General features: G+C 43.0%; 1 protein-coding gene across 4 annotated transcripts in view; it reads right to left on the bottom strand.

Annotated features, from left to right (window-relative positions):
- The window catches only part of pard3ab (par-3 family cell polarity regulator alpha, b), a 208,257-nt gene that overhangs the window by 85,239 nt on the left and 98,862 nt on the right, over positions 1–24,156 (bottom strand). Inside the window, exons 6-12 of one of the 4 annotated variants that reach the window (XM_070919593.1) lie at positions 22,980–23,071; positions 20,965–21,048; positions 18,275–18,400; positions 15,839–16,248; positions 12,959–13,098; positions 12,211–12,339; positions 9,495–9,530 (exon numbers count right to left, since the gene is read on the bottom strand). In XM_070919593.1, the coding sequence (XP_070775694.1) occupies positions 9,495–9,530; positions 12,211–12,339; positions 12,959–13,098; positions 15,839–16,248; positions 18,275–18,400; positions 20,965–21,048; positions 22,980–23,071 (1,017 nt within the window). Of the gene's footprint in view, positions 1–6,209; positions 6,258–9,494; positions 9,531–12,210; positions 12,340–12,958; positions 13,099–15,838; positions 16,249–18,274; positions 18,401–20,964; positions 21,049–22,979; positions 23,072–24,156 lie in introns of all 4 variants that reach the window. The other 3 variants (XM_070919592.1, XM_070919595.1, XM_070919594.1) reach the window with 3 other exon arrangements.

Below are 24,156 nucleotides of genomic sequence, written 5' to 3'. Positions count from 1 at the left end.
ATGGGAAGTACTTAGGAATAATAACACATAAGACAACAGAAAATTTAATTATTTGGGAACCTCAAGTCCAATTCATTCTGCCTGGAATTGAATTTAAGGCTAATTAAAAAGAAAAAACAAAACAACGACATAATCCTCTTAAACTGCAAACGGTCAGAATAAGAAAATAGAAAACAGGAAATTAATTATTACAACTCAAAAGTATAACTGATCAGTGAAGCAGATTTGGTGTTATTTCAAGATTGAAAATAAGATAAAAGAATAAGAATATATAAGATATAAGAAATAAGAATAAAATCTATTAACTGATATAACGCATCTCAGGATAAATAATGCCAGTAAAAGGACTAAACGACGTATCTATTTTACGTGTAAATCGTGATTTTAAAGAGTAAAATTTAAAATCTCATCGTCTGCTAATTACATCATTAACACTCGACAAGTTTTAAAGATGTTTATAGAAAGAATAGTTGGTCATTTTCAATTTAACTGCCTAGAAACTGTCGCAGGCACATCTGTAGCTAATCAACGTTAATCACGAGCCGATGAAACCGTTCACGCACAACAGAGAAAGACTCCTCAAGAAAAAAAAAAACATACTATACCATTTCGTTGGCAAAATAGTATTTCTGCTGTTAAAAACATGCAATTTTCAAACTGGTACTTAGCAGTTAGCTTGATAGCATGACAGACAGTTAGCCGAAGACAATTACCTAAAATAGCTCAAGCGGCTAAAGAGCAGAGCTAACGTGTATCATCAGGGGCGGCCCACACTTATTAAGCTCGGCCAAAGACGGTTTCCACAAAAAAGAAACACAACTCATTTTGACGTTAGAAAAGCTAGAAAGTCTTTTTGGCTTTCAAAGAGACAAGAGAGTGGTGAGTTTAGCTGCTCAGAAATGTGTATTTTCAAAGGCAGTTAGCAGGTTAGCTTGGTGGTTTATGAGCATGACAGACTGTTGATGGAAAGTGAATTATTATCTTCCAGCTAGAACTTCGTGGCACATCATATCAGCGTTTTAAGCTGATTAAATTAAAGGTTGTTAGTATGGAAGTCCAGTATTCAGAGATGTGAAGTCAGTTAGCTGCTCGTTAGCTCAAGCAGCTGAAGAGCAGAGCTGACAACTGTATCTTTAGTGATATTAAATTGGTCAGACATGACCTACCAGAAGCACTATTACCTCATGAGCAACTGTGCCAACCTACGGTTAAGTTAAATAGTTTGTACCACTAACACAAAATGTGTTTCAATAGAAAACTAGTTTACTTCTACTTTAGCTTTTCTCCAATTGAAAGAAAAGTTTTTGATTATGCTTGATCAAAAAAAAGGGTACAGTATTTAATACCATTTAGACAGCACAATTAGATCATTTAACAGAGAATAATCACTATTGAAATATTGGTCCACATCAGATATTTTCCTTAACATGTTCAGCCCGACCTTCAAATGTAGCCGTATATTTTTAGAGATTTTAAAGGCGCTGACTGATGGTAATGAAGACAGGAAAGAGGAAACACAAAAGAGAGGGTGAAAATAAATAAAAGCCACGGCAGAAGAGGGAGGAAAGAAAGCTCAAAGTACAGTCAAAAGAGTTGAAAGAAGGTGAGGGGAGGGAGAGGAGCGATGGGCTCGAGAGGAGGGACGGAGACGAGTAGAGCGAGGGTGAAAAGGCGAGGAGCCGAAAATAAAAGGGTGAAAAGAATGAGAGAGTGCGAGCATGACAATGACAGAGTGAGCGAGCGAGGGAGTGTGAATGAAAGGGCCGACAGAAAGGGATGAATCCATGTGGAACACAAAAGGAGAGAGACACTGCCACGTCTGTATCTCCCTCTCTCTCTCTCGTTCTCTACCTTCCACCTCTTTTCACCTGTCTCTTTATTCTGCTCTCTACTTTCTTTTTGCTTTTTTTCAAACCATCTCCCACTGCTCATTTCCTTTTTTTTTTCTCTGTGCCGCCTCCCCTCTCTAACCTAACCCTCATTTTTCTTTCTCTCGCTTCCACCATCTCTCCATCTCCTCCTCCTTTTCTCTTTCTTCACCATCACATTTGTATGAGAGAAGAGTATGCCCATACTAGACCAGCTAAATTTGAGGAGCAGAAAACACAAATCTCTTCTCATGTGGATGACGTAAACACAGCTTTTGGAAAACCTAAGCCTGCTCAGTGACGCTAAGAAGACAACTTGGTGATTTCTCAGTGCAGCAACATAGAAAATACTGTTTGTCTTTGGTTAACAAGTGGCATCTATAAGCCAAGGTCAAATTCTTGTTGTCTGCTCGTTCAGTCGTCCAACAGAAACTGAAAAATAAGAAGAAGATCACAGAACGCAGGTCTTTCCTACTCCTGACCAGATGTCGTCTGTTTTGCCAAATGCAAAGAAGAATGGGTTTTTGCACTTGTTGTTCAGGTGTTTAAGTGTAGACAAAATAAAACCTAAGAACGCTAGCATGGATTCATTTTGTTTTCGCGTGTAAACAGCATTTCCAGGTTTAGCCGGTTAGTATGGACGTAGTCTACCTCGCATGTCTTTCCTTCGTTTATCTCTTCATGTCCCTACCACTGCTTTCTGTCGCTTCCCCTTTCACTTCCTTCCTTTCTCTCACTTGCCTTCTCCCACTGAACCTCTCCCACTTTGCACATCTAATGTGTGTCTTGCACCATCAGAGCCTCCACTCTCCTTTGTATTCTAAAAGGTGAGTGAATCTTTAGCTTTAACACAATTCAAAGTCGCCCTCTTCTTCTTCTTCCCCTCCACGCTCACACACACACACACACACACACACACACACACACACACACACCTCTCTCCACTGCAGCGCCTGAGACGATTAGCGGGTCGGTGGCAAACTCAGCTTTCGCCAAACAAACCTGTCGATTTGATGGCATCTAAGAAAGTCTCTTGATGGAAATTTTAAAAATGGGGGGGGGTGGGAGGGGTGAAGATGGCAAAGAAAGAGAGAGAGAGGGAGGGAAGTGAGAAGGAGGCAGTGAAGGGTGTAATTGGTCGAGGGAAGTCAGGCGTGCAGAGCATTGTTGGCTGCCTACTGTAGCACAAATCTCTTTTTATTCATACTCTGACTCTCTCTCCCTATTCCTCCCTTACTTTCTATCACTACATTTACCACTCCCTTCCTTCCCCTACATCGTCCTCCTCTCTCTTCTCTCTCTCCCCTTGCCATTTAAACTATATGACCAAAAGTATGCAGACACACCTGCCCACCTACTTTTGTGTACGTTTGGTCTGTGGCTGCTTTTCATGCACTGAGCTACAATCCTTTGTTCCAATGAAGGAAAATCTTGATGCTCTCTCTCCCTTCGTCTTTCTACCTCCTCTTCTCTGCTGTCCTCCCCCCCCCCCCCTCTATTGACAACTCAAATTTCCCCTCTGTCTTTTCCTCACTTGCCCCCCCCCCCCCTTTTCTCTCTTCTCTCACTCTTTCTGACGCATCTCGCTGTAGCTCCATGCTGATAGACCATGAATATCAAATACCTGTGCGATCGACGGAGCTGAGACTCGCACAGCATGGAGGAAGAGAAGGCGGCAGGTGTGTGTGTGTGTGTGTGTGTGTGTGTGTGTGTGTGTGAAAGAGTAAGCGAGCGACAGAGAGAGAAGGCATGGCTGTATGTGTCTATAGGTGGATATGTGTCAGTGCAAACACAAAAAACAGCATGTGCACTCGCTGCAAATGTCATCCTTATATACTGTGTCTGCGCCTGCATTCACCCCTTCAACTGCCAACACGCATCACTGACACATGACGACTATAGCATGTACAGGAAGAATCGATTGATACACACACACACACACACACACACAAACACACACACATTCCCACTTGCTGTCCACAACTAATCAGCTGCCCTCTTTCCAGCTTTCTCTCTCCCTCTCTCCCTTTTGGACGGTCAAACACTATGTGGCTCGCTCTTTGAAACTCCACAAGCCACTAGAAACCATTTATAACCTCATCCAACCCCGAGCAATTACACCAGCAGCTGCTCCATGTCACTCCACGTATGTGTGCGCGGCAGTGTGTGAGTATACTTACGTGTGAATGTGTAGTGGTGTGTGTGTGAGCATCTGAGGTGTTGTGTGTTTGTGTAAAGGGTGCCATATGGCTTGTGTGTTTTTGAGCTCTTAATGTGTAAAGGCTCCAGTATGGTCTATGTAACTGTATACTATGAGTGTGTGTGTGTGTGTGTGTGTGTGTGGAGTGTGCTGTATGGGTGGCTGTAATGTGTGTGTGTGTATGGGCCAGGTGGCAGCTTGAAACATCACTTTAATTAAGCCGGAGAGCCTGTTCTGCGGTAGAACGGCCCCCTCTGATTGACTCGTATGTGTCACCAACAGGCCGCTACAGAACACAGAAACAGCATCGAGCCTGCTGCAACAGGGCTGCAGCCATTAATCACTGCGGCTATCCTATTGTGCTAATAATGATACCAAGTTATGTAACTCTTGTAATGCTTCTGTTATGGCAAAAATGAGACGATATTATGCACCCAAAGCAACAGTACAAGAGGTATTCAGAAGTAAAAGCAGCAACCTGACAGTGTAAAAGTACTAAATTACAAGTAAAAGTCTTATATTTACTTGAGAAAAGTACTATGAGGTAGTAGGAGTATTAAAAGCAAAAGTTCTCATTATGAAAAATATGATCTATTTCTGAGTATTGTATTATCATGGTTAAGTTATGTTATTTGATGCATTAATGTATTGTTGATTAATGTTGTAGCTGGTTGAGGTGGTTAACTACTTTATATACTGTTGGATTTAAAAAATAATAGAATATTATATTTCGTACGATCATTATGTTTTGTAAGTTAACATTCATGAATTGGAGTAAAAAAGTCTATTTCCATATGAAATGAATGTGAAGTAATAAAAAAGGAGAATACAGTGGACATATTTGAGAAAAAGTTACTTGAAAATGCACTAAATACATAACTTAAGTTTTCACCACAGACTCCAAATCATACTTTGGTCTTATTATAGTTATTATAGTATAACAATTTTTCATTCACACCAAAATAAGTAAATACACCGGCTGATTTCACTGACTGGCATTCTTTCAACCACAGAGGGAGAACAATCTGTGAAGTGAGCTGCTGTCACGGATGTTTACGACGAAAATTGTTGAAATGCATTGTCTTTAACACACGAATGACGGCCGCACCTCTTCAGTCGACACGGTTTTGTCACATGAAGCTTTTAACATATGAACTGGGCTTCAGCACAGATGTTTACATGAAATATGGCATACATTTCTGCTGCATGTCAATATTGTACTAATTTAAGATAATAATTATCATACACTGACAGTGGTGTTATACTGAACTGCAAATCATTGCGTTAATGACTACGATGTGTTAGCTCTATCAAACTGCTGTGAAACGTCAAGCATGGACCATATCATCCTACACCATGCTACCACACCTACAGACCTGTTACAGACATACTGTATTACACTGTACATTGTAATATATTCATGCTGTGTCATGAACAGCCAACACATATTCTGCTATGCAGAATGCTATATCACGTCATCAAGAAAACCTTCATCATTACACTGCAGTGTGCTAACAGATTGCTGTTTCATAACAGCTCTGTATGCAGAGAGGAGAGGAAACATGCACGTGTGATAGATAGCATCTTGGCACGGTGTTGCTGCAGCATTACTGCTGCCACTGCTGATGGCTTTTCAATATAGCTTTGCAGTAATTTTCCATAAGCCCGTGTGACTAATGGCGTAAACAATGGAGCCGAATGTTCACGTTATGGGCCCATTATGGAACTATCAGGGCAGGCATGTAAAGACGGATGCCTTTGATCAGCACTCTATTGTAGAAGCCAGGTGCAGGGAAGAGGATTTGCGTCTTTAAGTGTGTCTTAAGTGTGTGCGTGTGCGTGCGAGAAAGAGAGGGGAAGAGAGGCAGAATGGAGTGAAAAAGAAAGACGAAAAGAAGCAACAAAGACGGAAACAAGAGAGATACAATAACAATGAAAGAGAGGAGGGTAAGAGCTGCTGTGACAGAGACAGAGAAAACCCAACAAAGTGGTTTGTTTCTACAGACCATTGGCAAAGTAATGAATTGTTTAAATTACTCCCAGTCTATTTGTGAAGCCACCCAAAGCATCTCATTTGCCTTTGATGCCTTTTTCCCTGTGCAGCATAATGACCCAAGCTGGTGATGTCATGCAGCAGTTACCTCAATCAGCCAATGGGGTTTCCCGGCTGTCACAGGCTGCCTTGGATGCTAAAGGGAGCAGTCAGAGTCAACAGGTTAGACAGAAAATCCCCTGAGATAGAGACTTAATAACTCAATGCAGGAATGTGATTAGGGACATCTGAGAAAAAGAAGAAGAGGGTCAAGGATGTAAATCCAGTGGCTGAGGGGTTGAAAGAAACACAAATGCACCTAAACATTGGCACATTTTTATAATAAATCAAGCAGAAATGAACGTGGAATGAGTGAATGTTTTAGCCACCCACGTGCTCGAAAACCGAATTCAGCAAACCAGAGTGTCACAACTAATGACAGCCTCTAGTGGACTGCTGTAAAAACGTGGCTGATTTTTGGGTCATTGGACCGATTTCAAGAAGTGAGTGCTTTTTCCACTTCAGTTGTCGCGTTTTGTCTGCCGTGTAACCCTCGACAGAGCTCTCTCTCACAGGACGAGGCGTGCCATGCCAACCCCAAAACCCCCAACTGGAGTGCTGGCAAACCTGCGGGTCTATAAGCGGTCTACATGTTATATATTCTGTTAGCTTTTTTTTATGTTATTAGATGCATTTTTCTTAAATGTACAAAGAGAGAAAAATAGAAGGAATAGATCCATTATAGTAACAAAGTCAGATATTCTTAAGCTCTATTGAGGCACACCAAGCGCAGCATTTCACCTTGACTGAAACCTCTTTTCTCCTTTCAACTCCAACTTTAACATCAACTCTCTTTATGCGAGCAGCCTGAATGGACACTTTACTTTAATGTATGCACACAGACAATACAGTGAACTATCAGTATGATGAGATGTGAATGCATTACACATTATGTGTACTTTTACTTTGCATACTGTTACTGTGCAAGTTGTCATGATTCAGTTTGTTTCTGCACAAATGCTCCCCAGGACAATTCTAGTTCACTGAACTTAAATGGTTCTAACTCTGAAACTTTCTATACTGGAACTATTAATTGTTTAATATCTATAATATAATACAATATAATTTAAGTTATTCATCAAATCAAATCCGCCTGTTCCGGTTTCTTAAATGTGAGGATTGGAGGACTGTTTCGGACAAAACAAGGCTCTGGGAACCTATATGTTAAGCATGGGTCACCATTTTTTGAAATTCTTACACTAATTGATCAATCGAAAGATTAATAATGAAAATCATCATTAGTTGCTGCCCTACCTCTCAACATCCAATTCTCTCCTCATCTACCGGAAAGGTATCTATTACTTGAAAATGGAAACACGTCTATTAAAAGCTGCCCTGTTCTGTTAGATGCACACCCTGCACCTAAAGCTGTGCACCATCATGGTGCTTCTGCTGCTGCTGCTGCTGCTGCTGCTGCTGCTGCTGTTGTTGTTGCTGTTGTTGTCGAGATGTTTAAATTGAGGCGCCTGACAACAGATAACATCTGAAAAGCACTGAATCCATTATGGCGGTTGATGTTCCGGGAAAGGGTGAGGAGAAGAGAGACTCATCAGGAGGTTTGGAGTTAGGAAGGGAGGAAAGGAGGGAGGTGAGGAGAGACAAAATGGGGGAGAGAGGAGACAGCATGACCATGGTGCATTTCCTCCATCTGTCTGGCTCTTGTCCCTGTGGTTGCATTGATTTTTAGGCTAGTAAACGTGCAAAATAAGAGAAAATTTAACAATTGCTTTTACTTCCCTTAAATCCTTAAAGTTGCGCCGGACAATATTTTTATGTAAATATATAATAGTTTAGTTCAGATTTACTTTAATTGTGATACTTAAAAAGAAAAAAACTTTACTCAGCAGGTGATCCAACCAGAAAGCTGAGCTATGTGATTCTTTTTTCCTTTACATTATTGTGAGAAATAAGTATGAAAACTATGATTTCTGTGCAGTAAAGTTCTTTAAAACATGTTAGTGGACCCTGCAAAACCAAGTACAATGCTGCCATGGGTGGCTTTTAACAGGCCAACTGATAATGTGACAGTCACCACAGTGTTGGCTGTCACTGACAAGGCAGCAGTGGCTGCAGTTGTCTTTCTCTGTATTTATTTTAAGGCTTATGGAATGATACACGTCTTCACGTCTGAATGTGTGCACACGTGTGAGATGTGCCAGCTGCAGTCACAATAATCGGCGACGTCCTGCCATAACGTTCCTTGATGACGAGGATCATCCACACAGCTGGCAGGTATGACTGCCAATCAAATTAACTGGCCAATTACGCTTCTAATGTGCCGCGCAACACGCAACCAATCACTTGCACTTGGCCAGATGTAACCTGAAGGTAAGGCCAGATGTGAAGACGTGAAGTCTGCGGTTGTTCAATTACAACTCAAGTTCGGTATGTAAATGGAGAGTTATGGAAATCTGAATAGCCTTTTAATTTCAGCAGTAAAGACAGATGAGCTTTTAACAGCTGCTGTAGTGGAGAACCTTTTAGGGTAATGTGTGACGAGTAACATTCAGGCCATTGAGGCCGTTCTGTAACAGTTGGATACCGCACATCCTGCTGAGAGCTGATTCTTCATAGAAGGTAGCTTCTCAAACTAAAACGACATCTGCTGCAACTGCAGGGTACAATCCCAAGATTAGGAATGTTTATTTGCATCCAGTGCCTGGGTATTTACGGATATGACATATTAGGCCATACATGTCAAGTGTCTCCGTTACAGGCGGCGTCATATGTCAAAGTTGTCAAAGTTGCTGTGCACGTTTGCCACTGAGGCAGCCACATCCAGCTCTATCTGCATTTTTCTCTCAATAAAGTGAAACCCAAACTAAACAGCCTGTTTGTTATTCACCTCACATATCAGAGTGAGTCTGCTGCAAGAAGGCCAGACTGACAACCTTATCCACAGCCGACAAATAAAGCAAACTCCCATGTGTTTCCACCCTCACTGACAAATACAGCTCTGAGGGGAGTGATGGAGCGAATTATTCTGCAGCACAGCCTGAACAGTCCACACTGATGAACCATGAAATTGTGATTTGTTAGAGCAACTCTGGATGGAGATTAAAATTAATGTTACTGACTAACATTTATACACATGACTAGTGACTTGCATTTTGATTAACCAGCTAGTTTACCAGTGGACCCTGAATACATGCATAAGCTATTGTTTTTATCCCAACTGGGCGATAACATTCTGTGTTTTTCCTAGCAGAGATTAATAACATCCATGCAAAGGGGAGTTCAGGCTAAATAAAGGAGTAGTAGGAGCTGTTAAGGAGGGGGAGGCAGTTTTGGGATGTGGGTTTAATTGCAGGCTAGTGTTGGGGTGGAGTCTTACCAAATCTCGGGGGCATTGCACCTGGGGCTCAGCATTCTAGAGGATGGAGGGGGGACAGAAGAACCAAAAGTAATCAAGCAAAAATATTTATTGTCAGGAACAGTGACAATTCTAGCACACAAGAAGCTGCGGAAAGGGGAACTTATGGATGAACGGAAGCAGTGTGATGAATAAATGGGCATGCAGGAAAATGTGTGTGCAGACGTAAAATATAAAACTGTGGGTCAGAAACAACCATAGTGTTTGCAAGGAGAAAATGTCACCATCTTCACAGGTGTCACTTCCAGACCAGACGGGATCAAATCCTATTTTGGCGCCCCTGCACACTTCTACTCTCCAGAGTTTCTCTAACCAGTGTGCTCTTAATGTCCAGCTGCCATAATCCAGATAAAACTTAGTTCACCCAGACTGCTTTCACCAGATGACAAGCAACAGGAAGTGCTTCGTGGACTGTTTTCGCCCGGAGGTTTGAAGAAAGCACTCACACACTCTGATCTGTGCAATATTCATTGATGGATAAATTGCTTGATGGACGCTTTTCCAATCTTTATACACCGAATCTCTGCTCCAGCCCTCCCATATCTTTGAATAAGATTTTATTTGGCGAGCAGTGATCTTTAAACATTTGCTCCGAGTTTTGCCTCTCAGCCTACATACAGGCGGACCTACTAAAATATCCTGCAATCATCTGTCCATCACTGCAACTACATGTGATCTTGCGTCACGTGCATTAATGTGCAGTGCTTTAATAATAGCACATATCAATATCAATTTACAAAGCATTTCTGATTCTTTTGTTAGACTACCATTGATGTGGAAAGCTCAATAACCGAGGTGTTATTTGCAAGATGAATATATTTTCAGAAGAGCGATAAAATAGCTCCAACAGCTGAAAGATCGCGTTTTATACCTGCTGCATGTGGCAGCTGTACAAATGTTACAACAGCTGGTGACTTTATTTTTTCCTTGCACTGCATTAGGTTTAATAAATAAAGCTTAGTAAGTGCCATTTTTAATTCATACTTATGTGCCAAGAAAATGTGCTATTTACTCGTGAAACTCTGCTTTGTTTAAGCTCAATTTAGCCATCCAGTTATATATAATGTGTGTTATTATTATATATTTGTTAACTGACATGTTGTTTACTCTCTCTAAAACCCACGAGAAATGCTTAGCCTAGCTCACAGCTCTGGATAAAGACTGAAACTTCTCATTTTGCGCACTGGACCTCATCTCCCTCGGGTCATCTCCACCCTTTCACATCACCCTCTCCACCCTCTGCAGCTGATAACCACAGATCAAATAAATCCTACCATCTAACTACCAACTACGCAGAGTCAGCTGGACTCGAAGGCCCGCTCTAATCTAAAGATGAGTATCGACCAGTGTGGCAGCTCCTCTCATCTAACTTGGCCCGTGGCGACAGCCAGCCAATGGCCTCCTCTGCATCCCTTGCTGTGATAATTGTCACCAATCAGCCATTTGATTGACACTACTTGCTAGCGAATGGCTGCTTGTGCCTCTAATGACTGCTGAGGGAGCTGGAAAAGACCATTTTTATGACAACAGAGGGGGGATTTAAGGCTGTTTGGTGCTATAACTCATGTTACTACTCGATAAGGCATATGTTACAGCTACTGAAGCTGGAGAGATAGCAGAGAATCATTGACCGCCGCTGTGGAGTAAACACCAATGTGATTTAAAGCTCCCTAACAGCTTCCACTGTTCACTCTTAAAATAAAAACTACACTTAAGCCACAGTCTTCTGCAGCCTTGATTTCATCTTGGCCATTATGAGCTCACTTCTTTATCAAACAACTTTGAGGTAACTCGCAGCGTGCAGGACATCTGATTTCCTGCAAAGATAATTAAGTATAACATCTGGCGTCATGTAAAAACACGACCTTAAGGAAAGCAAACACTTGTAACAAACGTACTAACTAAATTAGCAGCAGTTTGCATGAATCATTGAGGTTACAAGCTGTGAATGGCATCTGTCCAGACCGAGTGACAGCAGCAGCATCCGAAAACAGCACACAAAGATTTGTATTGCTGTTTGTATAGTGTAATGTGTGAGGATGTTGCCTGATTGATATTCAAGCCAAGTGTGTTTTTCACTCTCTGCCTACTACCTGCCCTGCGTCTGTCTGTTCATCCCCACATCCATCAATCTAGTAAGTCGGCTTGGAGGCAAAACACAGCGACACAGATGGAAATACAGAGACAGAGACGGTAACCTAACAAAGCGAGAGGAAGAAAGGGAACTGGTGAACGAGAATGAAAGGAGCGGGAGGGGAGGGTGACACATAGCGAAAGACAGAGACAGAGCGAAAGCGAGAGGAAAGGAGAGGGTGAAGGAGATAAAGAGAAAAGATTGAGCTCTACAGGTTTCCTCTGAGGCTAGCTGCAGTTTGATAATAGAGAGGAGTGCAGCGACGGAGCGGGACAATCAATCTGCATGCTCGGCTAGCGTGCCGTGTTAGCTGGGAAATGAGAAGACAACACTGCACTCACTGTGGGGATTAACGGCACTTGTGACAGCACAGGAGCACACACAGACACACTCCCACACGTATGTGAGAGCACACACACACCTATAAACTACACGTATCCATGCATGGGGGGCTGTATATATGCCATGATGTGAAATGTATCATGCTGACAAGATGAACAGTTGAAGGAATGATCCAGGGGAGGTGGAGAATGACAAACGTACCACTTCTCGGGGGAGAAAAGTGTCCTCCTGCCGTAGAACCAGCAGCCCCACAGCCCCGCCCATAGGTGTGGCCCGGAGCAGAGACACCACCTCCTCCTGGGTCCGCCCATTCAGGTCCACTCCATTCACCTGAACAGGAGACAAAGTGACTGGGTTTAGTTCGAAATAGGCTTCAGAAAAAGTGAAGTATTCAAACGGCTTATTTTTGCGTCTTGCAATGTTTTAAAACAGAGAAAAGCAGCAAATCCTCAAATAAAAAAAAAGAAAAGAATCAAAGCTGTAGCCTAATACAGTGATCATCTCGTCATTTCATCACTAGTTCAAAAATAATTCTGTGGATCAAAGGACTCAAAGTTTTGTGCAACAACCCCTTAGACTCAGTGTTGCACAGTGTAATCCTTTATGCAAATGTTTGCAATGTGGGATAACACAACTTCAAAAGTGGTTCCGTCTTGCTGCACAAGATTGAGTATGAAAACATCTTCTTTGATTTAACTCCAGGATGCTGAATTTCAATATAAAAGTTATCTGAAATGAATTAGTTACACTTTAAATGATGGCAGGTCTTATTTCAAAGTGTTAGAACTTCTGCTGTGACATACAACATGAATATTTCATACTGGGGTTTGTCTACTGCCCAGATAACACAATCTAATCACCATCATAGATTACACTAAATGAGTTCATCAGCTCCTGCACACATATGAACTGTGCCGTGTTAAGTATCACTGCACTTTCACTTTCTCACCTCCAGCAACCTGTCTCCTGCCTTGAGGCGGCCATCTTGGATGGCAGCTCCCCGAGGCAGAATGTTCTTCACGTAGATGGGTGCCGAGCCGCCGATGGGAACGTCCCGTGACGTTATACTGAAGCCGAGTCCCTCAGGACCTGTGTGACGAGCAGTAAGGAGAGGAGGTCTTATGATGGAATCAGGTTTTATCTTGAGGCACAAGCTGAAGCTCTTCGATTCCCTCTGTACCCCTACAGCTCAAGCTACTGTGAATAAGTTCATATTCAGCTGGCACGGTTCTCCCGGATCTGATGTAAGTTTAGGCAGTAACAGTGATGAGTGTTTGGGCAGGCATGTTACGGGCTCAGATGTTCGAGTGAAGTGGTTTGTTTAATCAGGAGTAAAGGGCTAGTGTTCAGGAATTAACCTGCGTTTACTGCAGCACTGTACAGTGATGTCAAAAGAAAGGATCAAATTTAACATCGGCATGTGAGGCAATTGCTTAAGCCATCATCAACTACTTTGATGAGATAAGATGCATCAGATTCTGTCTGATTCAGCTCAGTGGGCAATTGATTGATCTATTATATCAAATGTTCACTTTGCAGTAATTAATCTGTGGCAATGTTGGAAAAAAAGTTGGGAAAAGTAGAGACAAATACTCCAATCAATGCGCTATTTGATGCTATTCATTTCATGGATGAAACCCTGAAACCAGCATTTACAACAGCAACACTTTGCCTTTACATAGAGTGCACTAAAGTTGAATTATACAACATTATATCGTGTGACCCACTTACACTACACAATCTTTAGATGCTGATCTGTCTGTGTTTATTAGTCTATGTGGGCGGATGTAGTTGTGTTTGTGTATATTTGCAAGTTTTGCCTGCAACCCCTCAAGAGTGTATCATTATGAACCATTAGGAATACAGGCCTGCATCTCATATCATCAATAATCCCAACAAACAAACAATTTCCTACCATTAAGCAAGTTAAATACAGGAAATGAAGAGAAATCCTGCATCCCGTCAGCCGAGAGCTCAAAAAGGTTTATAGTGAATAATTAAAGTACGATATATTGTGAGGGGGGGGCGACTTTGTTCCTTTAGCGTAAGAAATTGGACTTTGTAATAAGTACATGCAATTACATGAGGCCACTGAGTAAGTTCAGCCTGAAGACCGATATTAAATTGAAGCCAGAAACTGAAAAACAACCTGTGGTAAGAACATATTACACTGTCTGGGGATGTTGGGGTAAGGTGTCACTGTTTTATTCCAGCATGTCCGTCTCTGTCAACAGAGATAATGACCAACACACTTAAGTCGGTCCTTTTCCCACAAGCATTGTATCTGACCCGGGTACTTCATGTGTGTGTCTTAGAGAGCGCTGTAAAGAAACAGTTCCAGATGACATAATTTAGTTCATTTAAGAACAATAATGAGCATCCTTGCTGTATCAGAGTACTGGCCCTAATCCTCACTGCCTGTCTGACTGAGCTGATGCAAAGAAAGGCAGAACACTTAGCTATTCTGTTTCACATCCTCTACCTAATCCCCTGCATTGATGAGCCAATCAACTTCCCGCAGGCAGACGAGGTGCGGTATTACATTCACCGGTAAATGCTTATAGCGTTCCTGGCTTTAAACAGGGAGGAGGATCTTTTAAACTCCCATTAGCTTGATTAAGACATACCTAAGCAATTTCCTGTGCAGAATGGGATTCTCTGATTGATTTTGATACTCCCCAGGATTTGCGAGGAGACTGGTGCCTGATTCAAGCACATAAACAATACGGGAGTTTAATCTGCGCTCAAAGCTGTGGGCTAAAGTCGGTACTCAAAACAAAACAGATGAGCCAAACGGCCTCTTGGGAGTCGCTGTTAATCCCTGCAAGTGTCTGCTCCAACAGCAGCAAACAAAATGAGGAATGAGGAAAAGATAACATCTTTGACTGAGAACATAACCGATCTCCTGGCATATCGTGCCCAGAATGCAGTGTATTCTGGGTATCATGACTAAGCAAGAGATGTGAGAGAGAGAGAGAGAAGAAAAAACTATGAGAAAGGAACAAGTGGAAATAGCTATCAGCTGGGATGGAATATGCAACAACCAGCTGGGTGTTTTTATGTTTTATGTTCTGGCTTGATTCCAGCCCCAAGAGAGGCAACAGAGTTGGGTGAAAACTTCAACGGGCATATGGTGCAGCCCCCGTCAGAGTCTTTGCAGTGGCATTTGACAGCACACAGGGACCAGCGGCTGCTTAGCAACAAGCTCTCTGGCCCTGAGACCTGGCACAGACACCTGGTATCCTGTTGGCAGAGGTTTGCACCACATGTGCCAGCTGTCGGTCAAAGCCTATACCGAGGAGACGTCTCTAAAGTTTTATTCACAACATCGTCTTTCATTCTGCGTTTCCACCTCCCAGATTCTGAACAGTTTATTGGACTCGTCAGCCACTGTTTGTTGCTCACATCAGCATGTAAACTCTGGATGTTTTTAAGCCTGTTACAACATTGTTCATGCTTCTGTGTTTGCGCCATTTCTCAACAAACTGTTCCTACACTTGTTTTTGATGTGCCAGGACTGGGGAAATTGCTTGTTTATTCATTTGGAGGAATGCAAAGCAGGAGGGGAGATTTTCACAGACCCTCTGGAAAGAACCAGATGATACTTCAAAAACAAAATGATGTAATACATCATGTAGGGACTGAGATGTTTTTGCACAATAACAATAAAGAGCTGTTCTGATAATGGAAGTTCCAAATGTGTTTCTAGGTTTAAAAGTCTTCTATTAACTGTTCGGGCTCCAATCAGACAGAGAAAAGGCAAGGTGAAGTAAAAACGTGTCTCAGAGGCAAAGCTCAGTTTCTTTGCAGGGACCTTTGTTCACCTCACCTTTCTTCAGCTGGATGTTGAGCCTCCTCCCAACTTTTTTGGTATATCCTCCTGGTGGTGTGGAGTTAAGTCCCCTCTGAGGCGAGTGGGTGTGTCCTGTCGGAGGCTTGGCTGCAGAGACTGCTGGGTGAGTCAGAGGGGGGTCGGTCTGTTCGGGGTGAGCATGGGAATGAGGATGCGGATGGGAGTGCGGGTGAGTTTGGGAACCGTGTCGGGACATCCTCTGCGGGGTGTGGTCCATGCCGGAGACGGTGCTGCCGGTCAGGGAGTCGGGGCTGAAACGGCCCGAGGCGTAAGCCGGGTTCCTCTCGGCGTGGGACAGCTGCTCGTAGTGGGCCTTCATCGATGACGGCACCACGTGGAACATGATGACAGGAGAGCGCATGGCCTGGCGGAACATGTTCTGGGCTCTGAGACAAAAAGAGCGACAGGAAGTTTAAGGGCGCAATTCAGAAAGAGGATGGAGAGAGGGAGTCGATCATTCAACTGATTTCACCTTTCTCAGCCATTCTTAACACTCATATACATTCATATGTCTGCACAAACTTGCCCATTCAAGCACTCCACCTACCCCATGTCTCTGTCTCACACACACACACACCCCCAATACTATATATATAAAATCCAACTTCGCCCACCTGAACATTCTGACATGTTAATTAATACTTATTGCCAGCGTGAGCAGCTCTAAAAAGAGACTGAACCCTCCCCGACAGCTCCATCACATAATCCCCTCATTTGGCTCCAGATGAAGGAGACCTCTATCCGTCGGATAGTTTGCAGAAAATCCTCTTTTAAACCCCCTCCCGGTGTGAGCTCATGTACAGTAGGTGTGAATGGAAACTTATGTTGGCTGTCAGCACCCCGTAACAGCGGAGCCTTGTTAGCACCACCTGTTTCAATAAAGCCGACTTTGGTATGGCTCTTCCCTCGCCCCCTGACAGCTGCACAGACGTTCGAGAAACTGTCGGGGCCCCAGAATTTCTATTGCTCACCCCGCCCCTCTGAACGACAACTAAAACCAGGCCCCCCAAAGAATTTCGTTGTGAAATTCCAGGCTCCATTTTTTCCCAGCCACTAAGGACCCTCCCCGAGGAGGATGTCTCGACATCTTTACGATTTCGGCCTGAATCGAGTGGCAGACAAAATGTGATCTGCTCCCTCATAAAAATACTGTAAAATAACGAGAGCAACTGTTGATGCTCTTGTAACAACACTATGTATGAAAGCCTTATTTCTATTCATTGCTTGACTTATGGCTCAACAGCAGAGTTGGCGGGGGCACCATAAGCTGACTGAGATTAAAGGGTTGGTTCACCCCAATTACATAATGTTTTGGTTTAATTGCCTAGATTTCTGGCTTCCCACCCAATTCAATGAGAGTGAACATTGAAACTATATCTACTAAAGAAATAGTCCCTTTGTTAGAACTGTTGACAGCATGTTCTCTGTATCATCCAAAATACAGGGACACCGTTTCATGAAAGAGATATTGCTACTGAGGTGAAACTCCATTAACCTCCATTGTATTGAGGTGGCCATGAAAATCTCAACTCTCATCTCAAGCATCAACAAATAAAACCAAAACTATCTGCGTGGCTAGATACTACAAGAATAAAATGCAAACAGATTTTTTTGTTTGTTTTCATTCATTAAAATACTTCAATAATGGGTGAACAGATATATATATATTACTGCATGTAATCCCATGACAAAGATGCATCAACATAATACTCATGTATGTATGCATGCATGCATGTGTGGGTGGGTGGTTCTTTGCATGAGAGTTGTCTTAAATGTATATCAAACATTCAATTGTACATTGAAGTTGAAAACATGCATGCATTTAGTATACATTTATGCTGACAGGTAAAATAAGATCAAACACATACAGTATATGCATCACTGGATTTCTGAAATTGTATTCAGAAGGTTACATTATATATGCAGCATGAAGGCAGCATGCAGCATATAGACTCCAGAGAAGAGGGAGGGGGGAGTTAGGTGGTGGGTTCGGTTAGGCAAGTAACGAAAGCACAAGATGTGAACGGAGCTGAAAAACAGAGGCTGTGAACGTTAGGAGCCTTATTCCCGTTCCTTCCAATGGAAGAAGCGAGAAGGGTGGTACAATAGGAGTCCAGCTGGGCTGTAACTGAAACACAGGGGAATAAAGGCTGAGACGGTTGCAGGGACCACTTCAGCGATTGAGGGCACGACCTACAGGAGTTTAATAGGGAAAGGTTAGCTTAGCACAGTGACGGGCAGCAGAGGAGCCTGTGCACTGGCAGGAGCGCAGAGAGGAGGGTAAAGAAAGGCATGAGGAGAGAGAGGATAACAGCAGAAAGAAGAGTTTAGGACAGGAGGTGTAAGAGGAGGGAAGAAGCGAAGGCCCAAAAAGCCAGTCACAGCAGTGGGTCCTGTGAGCTGCTGTCTTACTGTTCAAAGCGGATGTTTCTCAGGTCTCCGTTATTGATACGGACGATACAGTCGTTCTCCTGGAAGAGGCCCTGGTGCTCGGCCTTGCCTCCCCTCTCCAGACGCTTGACCAACAAGCCAAGAGTCCTGAAATGTTCAAACGTTCATGTCAACAAGATGCAAGACGGTGTCCGTGGAAGAGAGCTAAGGTGGAGAATACACTTTTTTTATCTACTGAATTAGAATCACTGTCACTTTCTTTGAACATAGTTACACTTCAGCTGCGTTCAGATTTGATCACTTATCCTAATCTGATCATTTATATCATATATAACATATATGTTTTATATAGTTTATAAGAGATTATCAGTGTGCCTTCTAGCCAGATTTGCTCGGAGAGCAGTTGGTTAATGTGGGTGATTCGCGTCGCTTCCGCCTGCTGTCTGAACCCGTTGTTCTGGCTTCGCTGTCCAATCCTTCAAGGATTCAAGTTCACTCAAAGTGTCATCTTTGAGGCCTAAACAATCAGAATTTTTCACTCTATTCTTCTTGACATTCATTGTCTTGTTGTTCTGTGGCTTTGTAATATATTATTGCGAACACAAAAATGTATCCTTGAATACCAAAATCCCTGTTCCTATGATCAGGCGGCTGTCCCAGAATCAGTCTGCGCCATGTTCGTGCAAAGCTTTTTTTCAGTCAAAATAAATGCCTATGCTATGAGCTATGCCCAGTTGCTCCCTCTGCTTTCTCATGTGGTACTTGAAAGGTCTGTACAGTGTGGTCCTGTCATTTGCATCATCAGTGTACCAATGAGGCTTATGAGAGAAAGCAGTCGCATCACATCACGGTGCTTTAGAGGCTGTGTGGGGGAGGCATCTATTCAAAGGCAATCAACACCTTCAAACACTCGACTGCAGTTCTGCCGGGTTGATGCTTTGCTGGTGTTAATTTTCTAACCCGTAAGACTCCTGCGTCCCTTTTCTAAGCCAAAATAAATAAATAAAGTGCTTTCAGACAATGACAGAAAGCAGCACCGCTACACATTGATAGCAGAGAAGCTGGTCTATCGCACTGTAGCACTTCAACCGTGCTGAGCTGCAACCGTTGTCGCCCTGTAATCCGCTGTGGCAAACTGGCTTATGCCTCCCCGCACAGCCGCGGCGAGAGGCTAACTTCACCTGAAAGGGCGCTTTGCGGATTATGGATCCGCGTATGAGGAAGAAAATCAACCGCGGGTAGGAAAGACGGCACAAACCTAATCAAGTCTTCTTCGGTATATAGTCTGTGTCCGTGTGTATCGAGGCTTTTTCTGAGGTAGTATGAGCGAGTGTCGCCTAGGTAAATTGGGTTGATTTTAGGGTTTAATACACGCCTAAGGCTTATAATTCAATATGAATGGGAATGTGATTACAGAGAGGGCAGAAAAGTTCAGGAGTTGAAAAAGTTCAGAGACAATTTCACTGATTGAATTTGAGTGAGAACACAATGCGATTTGCTGTGGAGGGGCCATTTCTCTGATAAAAGCCGGGCATCTTAATCTTGGGACAACGCCTACTCTGACATTTCCCCAATAAAAGAAAAGTGCATTATAAATGTGCTTTTAGGTTGATTAAGTCAGGCAGTGAGAAAAGTGATATGATCTTGATTTTCAATAAAGCTCGACAGGGAAGTTTGTAGTCGAGGATCAGGGGCAGCGCCGTACATAAAGAAAGTTTGGACATTTGTGGGGCTGCAAGCACTAGACCCATGTAAAACTGGTCCACACTGGTTCTATAAACTTTTAACATTCTTTCAATAATGAGAAGGACCTCCATGTAAATGTCAGGTTTGAAAACAACATTATGCACTCCACATACTATTAAAGGCTGCATGACTCGGACCACAACCTCCAGAAATTGCCTCTGCGGGTTTATTCAAACCAGATGTGAAATTCCTCTAATTCCTTCACAGCTTTGTTCCAGCTGTGTATGGGTGCTTCTGAATGTGTTGTAGGTATGCGTGCATGTGTGCGCTGCTCAATGTATCCTTTGAATACATGTAAAGCTGATCTGACAGCAGCCACAGAGAAATATGACGGTCACCTGCAAACCCTAAACAAGCATGATTGATCACTGTAAACTGGCAAATGGCTTCATGATGCCGACAATGCAAACCTGTGTGTGTGTGTGTGTGTGTGTGTGTGTGTGTGTGTGTGTGTGTGTGTGTGTGTGCATGGCATTCGGTTTGTATGAGTGATTGCACATGGGCAGCAAAGAGGAATGTCCGGTATGCATGTGTGTTTGTGCGTGGGTGCGTGTCTCAGGTGATACAGCGCACCTCCCTGAAGGGTTTTTGCCGACCTAAAAAATCCCAAACTACTGTCAGGTGTGTACCACTTTGGCTTTCCAATGCAAAACCAGATAAAAACTGAAAAAGTACAAAAGCAAACGTAGTACAGAGCTGTACATGTAGGGACTGAGTAGAAATACAGCACATGTAGTTACAAACAAAACCTTTTTTCTTATAATTATGTTTCATATTTTTTACTACTACAGTGAACTTGTCTTGTATGAATCTAAACACAAAAAGTAAATGATTTTAAGTTCTTTTAAACAATTTAAGACCTTTTCGATGTGTTTAGACCCTGTGGCCCCCCCCCCCCCCCCGTCTGCCTGCTCTCTTCTAGCCTGTTTGAACAGCATCACGGCTTCCGCTCTGGATATTTTTACCTGCGGTCCCTGCCACTGAAAGGCACCACGTGGATTCCCAGGGGCCCACCGTCGTTTGACACCTCCACCAGTTTGACTATGTCTCTGGGAGACGGTGATGGATGGAAGACAGAGAGAGACAAGGGTGGATGGGTGAGGGGGGGGGAGAGTGGAGAGGAGAGGAGAGGGGTGACACCATGTGGGGAAAAACAAAACAGGCAATGAGATGATGATGAAAGAAACAAGATGAGGACAACAACAGAGGGGTGTAAATAAATAAAAACAGAAAGCAGGGAGGTGTCGGAGGAGACTAACAAAAAAAAGACAATAAAACAGAGCAATCCAAATAAATCAAACTCATGTAAGGGATAACAAGGAATACTGAAGGTTTTCAAAAATCCTCACACACCCAATTTAGACTTAAGCCAATCTTTAAAGCGTAGAACTGTGTCATTTTTTTTAGGGCTGTACCAGAATCGCAAAAGGCCACATATTTATTTGTATGTGTGGGGGGGAAACTATAATCGTACAATGTTGCTGAAGCCTAATATAATTGTTCAAGACACAATAATGTCTATAAATTGTGAAACTGTCATCCTATGCCTATTTGCAGCTGAAATGCACCACAAACCACAAGTCAGTGTTCAAAAAAACAACGCGCTTGGTGCGAGAAGCTCACTTTGACGCTGTTGCTTGCAGCTGGAGAACAAAACTATGTCCTTGTTTTCTTTGTCTTTTGTGTCTCATTGCAGCAATTCAGCAAGCCGATCGTAGCCCCCTCAGAAACAAACAACTGCATGATGTGTTTGACAATTCTGTGACGGTTGAACCCTTTGACTTGCAGTTTCGTACGTTTCAGGTGTAAATGTCTGCACGTAGGACGGTTTACAGTCAGTTAGGACTGTAACGAATGTGCAGACTGATGTGCACAGTAACGGACTTAACACACATTTATGCGTGGATGACATCCTTTAACCCTTTAAAAGCACAAAACAGTTACAGTTATTTACTTTTCCGGGGCAGCATTCTTCACCTGTTAGTCTGTAAAACATCTACACACAGGCACATTTTACAAGATGCCAGATCTCATCGACTCACAGCTTTGATGCAATGACTATGATTAGCTCGGGGAAAATGGGCCCCTTGTTGACAACTAAGAGGCTGGAGAAGCTAGTGTCTCTGGGAAATCATAGGAATAATAACAATACCATACCTGCATATTAAACTGGAAGCATGCAACAGAGCAAAATAACAAAACAAAACACAGTTGTTAATAACAGGAGCTGAATGGGTTAGTGCGTGGGAGAGCTCTGATGGTGAGACGAGGATCATTTTGCTCCCACAAAAGAGAATTATGCAAATCAGGAAGCAGGGTTGAAATGAGATTTTCTACAAACAAACCTGGACTACAATTTAGAACCTGCTGGTCTACCTTTACAGTACTTATGTATGTAATTATGTAGAGAAAGGGAGGAGAGCGCTGATTTACCCAGGTCAACTTTGAAAGAGAAAATATAGTTTCAGACAAAATTAGTTCTTTTTCATAGTTTTGGCCATCATTCCTACTGATAATCACTATAATAAATTATTAAGGTAATAAAGTGTTTGCTGAAATCTGGGAACATGGCAACATTAATTACTTGACATCAATTTGTTGAGTCCTACATTATCATTGTAGAAATGATGGCAAAAACTACCAAAAAGGACCAGAGTTGATGGGTTTATTCCAAATCTCTATCCATTTGGAAAAAGCTGTCATCTTGAAATGCATAACAAGATATTTGCAAAAAATACAGATAATTCAATCTTCAATAATGCAACAATTTGATGGACGCAGAACCTGTGAACGTTCAGATTAGTGTCATTTCAGAGACGAGGTGCTACGTTTCCCGAATGGTGGATTTCACATTTTTGGAATATTTTAATTTTAATAATTTTTTCACTCTCGTGTCAGTAGGTTATTGAGTTTCAGCAGGAATGTGAGGATACAGAGATTCAAGAACTGGGGGAAGCTGATCCATGACCGAAGGACTTACTCTAGTGACCTCACAGGGGTGTGGTCCATGCAGGAGTCAGCTCGACCAACCGGCTCGATCCTGCCGTTTTCTTCTTCTCTGGCGTCCTCCTCCTAGAACAAAGCACAAACAAGCAAGAGGAGTGAGATTGCTTCAGAGAGCAGTATCCCTGTTCTTCAGCAGTATGAAGTGACCCGTCCCAGCTCATCACAGATGTTGTAAAACATGCTAATCTTCCCATACGGCCCTTGTGAGGCTTCCAGGATGCAAAATCATCCATCGTCCACACGCCCAATGCTAATTTTCCTTCCCGATTCCAAAAGTCTGTCGAAACAGGCCATTTTCAGGGTGATTTTGTGCAGTTTGGTCCGGGCACAGAACTTCCTAAGATTGCTTCTTGAATTCCTGGTTATGTATAGGAGGAAAAACCTTCAAAAACCCAAGTGTCTTTCAGCAGCAGACAAGTAGGCTGAGCCGCTAACCTGACGAAGCCAAGACGAGCAGATCGGAGGAGGTCTTCCACTGGTGTAAAAACACATGCCCTTTTAAGATTACACTGCCTTTGTTCTCCTCTTGTATTAACTGTGAACACTTGGTGTGTGTCTGCATACTGAAGCTGAGACTCACGACATGTACACACACACACACACACACACACACACACACACACACACACACACACACACACACACACACACACACACACACACACACACACACACACACACACACACACACACACACACACACACACAGGGCATTGAGAGCAAAGAGGAGAAAAATGAGAAGCAGAGAAAGAAGGTCATTAAAATTTCAGGGCGACACCGGAGAGGCGAGGCGAGCGAGCGGCAGCGCAGGCCTCCACAGCAACCGGCCGCCTCATCAGTATGAAAATGAGCCTGCCGTTACCGTGGCTGCCGTACGGTTGCCATGACACTTTGGGCGCCTGGAGGACGGTACAGCTACAGGGCAGTGTATGAGTGTGTACATGTGTGAGAAACTGTGTGCAAAGACTTCCGACTGCTGTCTTTTAATTACGAAGTCGCGCAGACTGTCACAACGAAAACACAAAGACAACAAGTCTGACTCGCAGTTTTCTTCAACAGACAGAGACGACCATGTGTGAGGTAGTTAGATGTTTGTGTGTGCATGTTTGTGTGTGCATGTGGGTGTGTGTGTGTGTGTGTGTGTGTGTGTA

The sequence above is a fragment of the Enoplosus armatus genome, chromosome 14, assembly GCF_043641665.1.
Source record: "Enoplosus armatus isolate fEnoArm2 chromosome 14, fEnoArm2.hap1, whole genome shotgun sequence".
NCBI classification, from domain to species: Eukaryota; Metazoa; Chordata; class Actinopteri; order Centrarchiformes; family Enoplosidae; genus Enoplosus; species Enoplosus armatus.
Note: the sequence above shows the minus strand (reverse complement) of the source record. Positions and strands in the feature narration are given on the sequence as shown.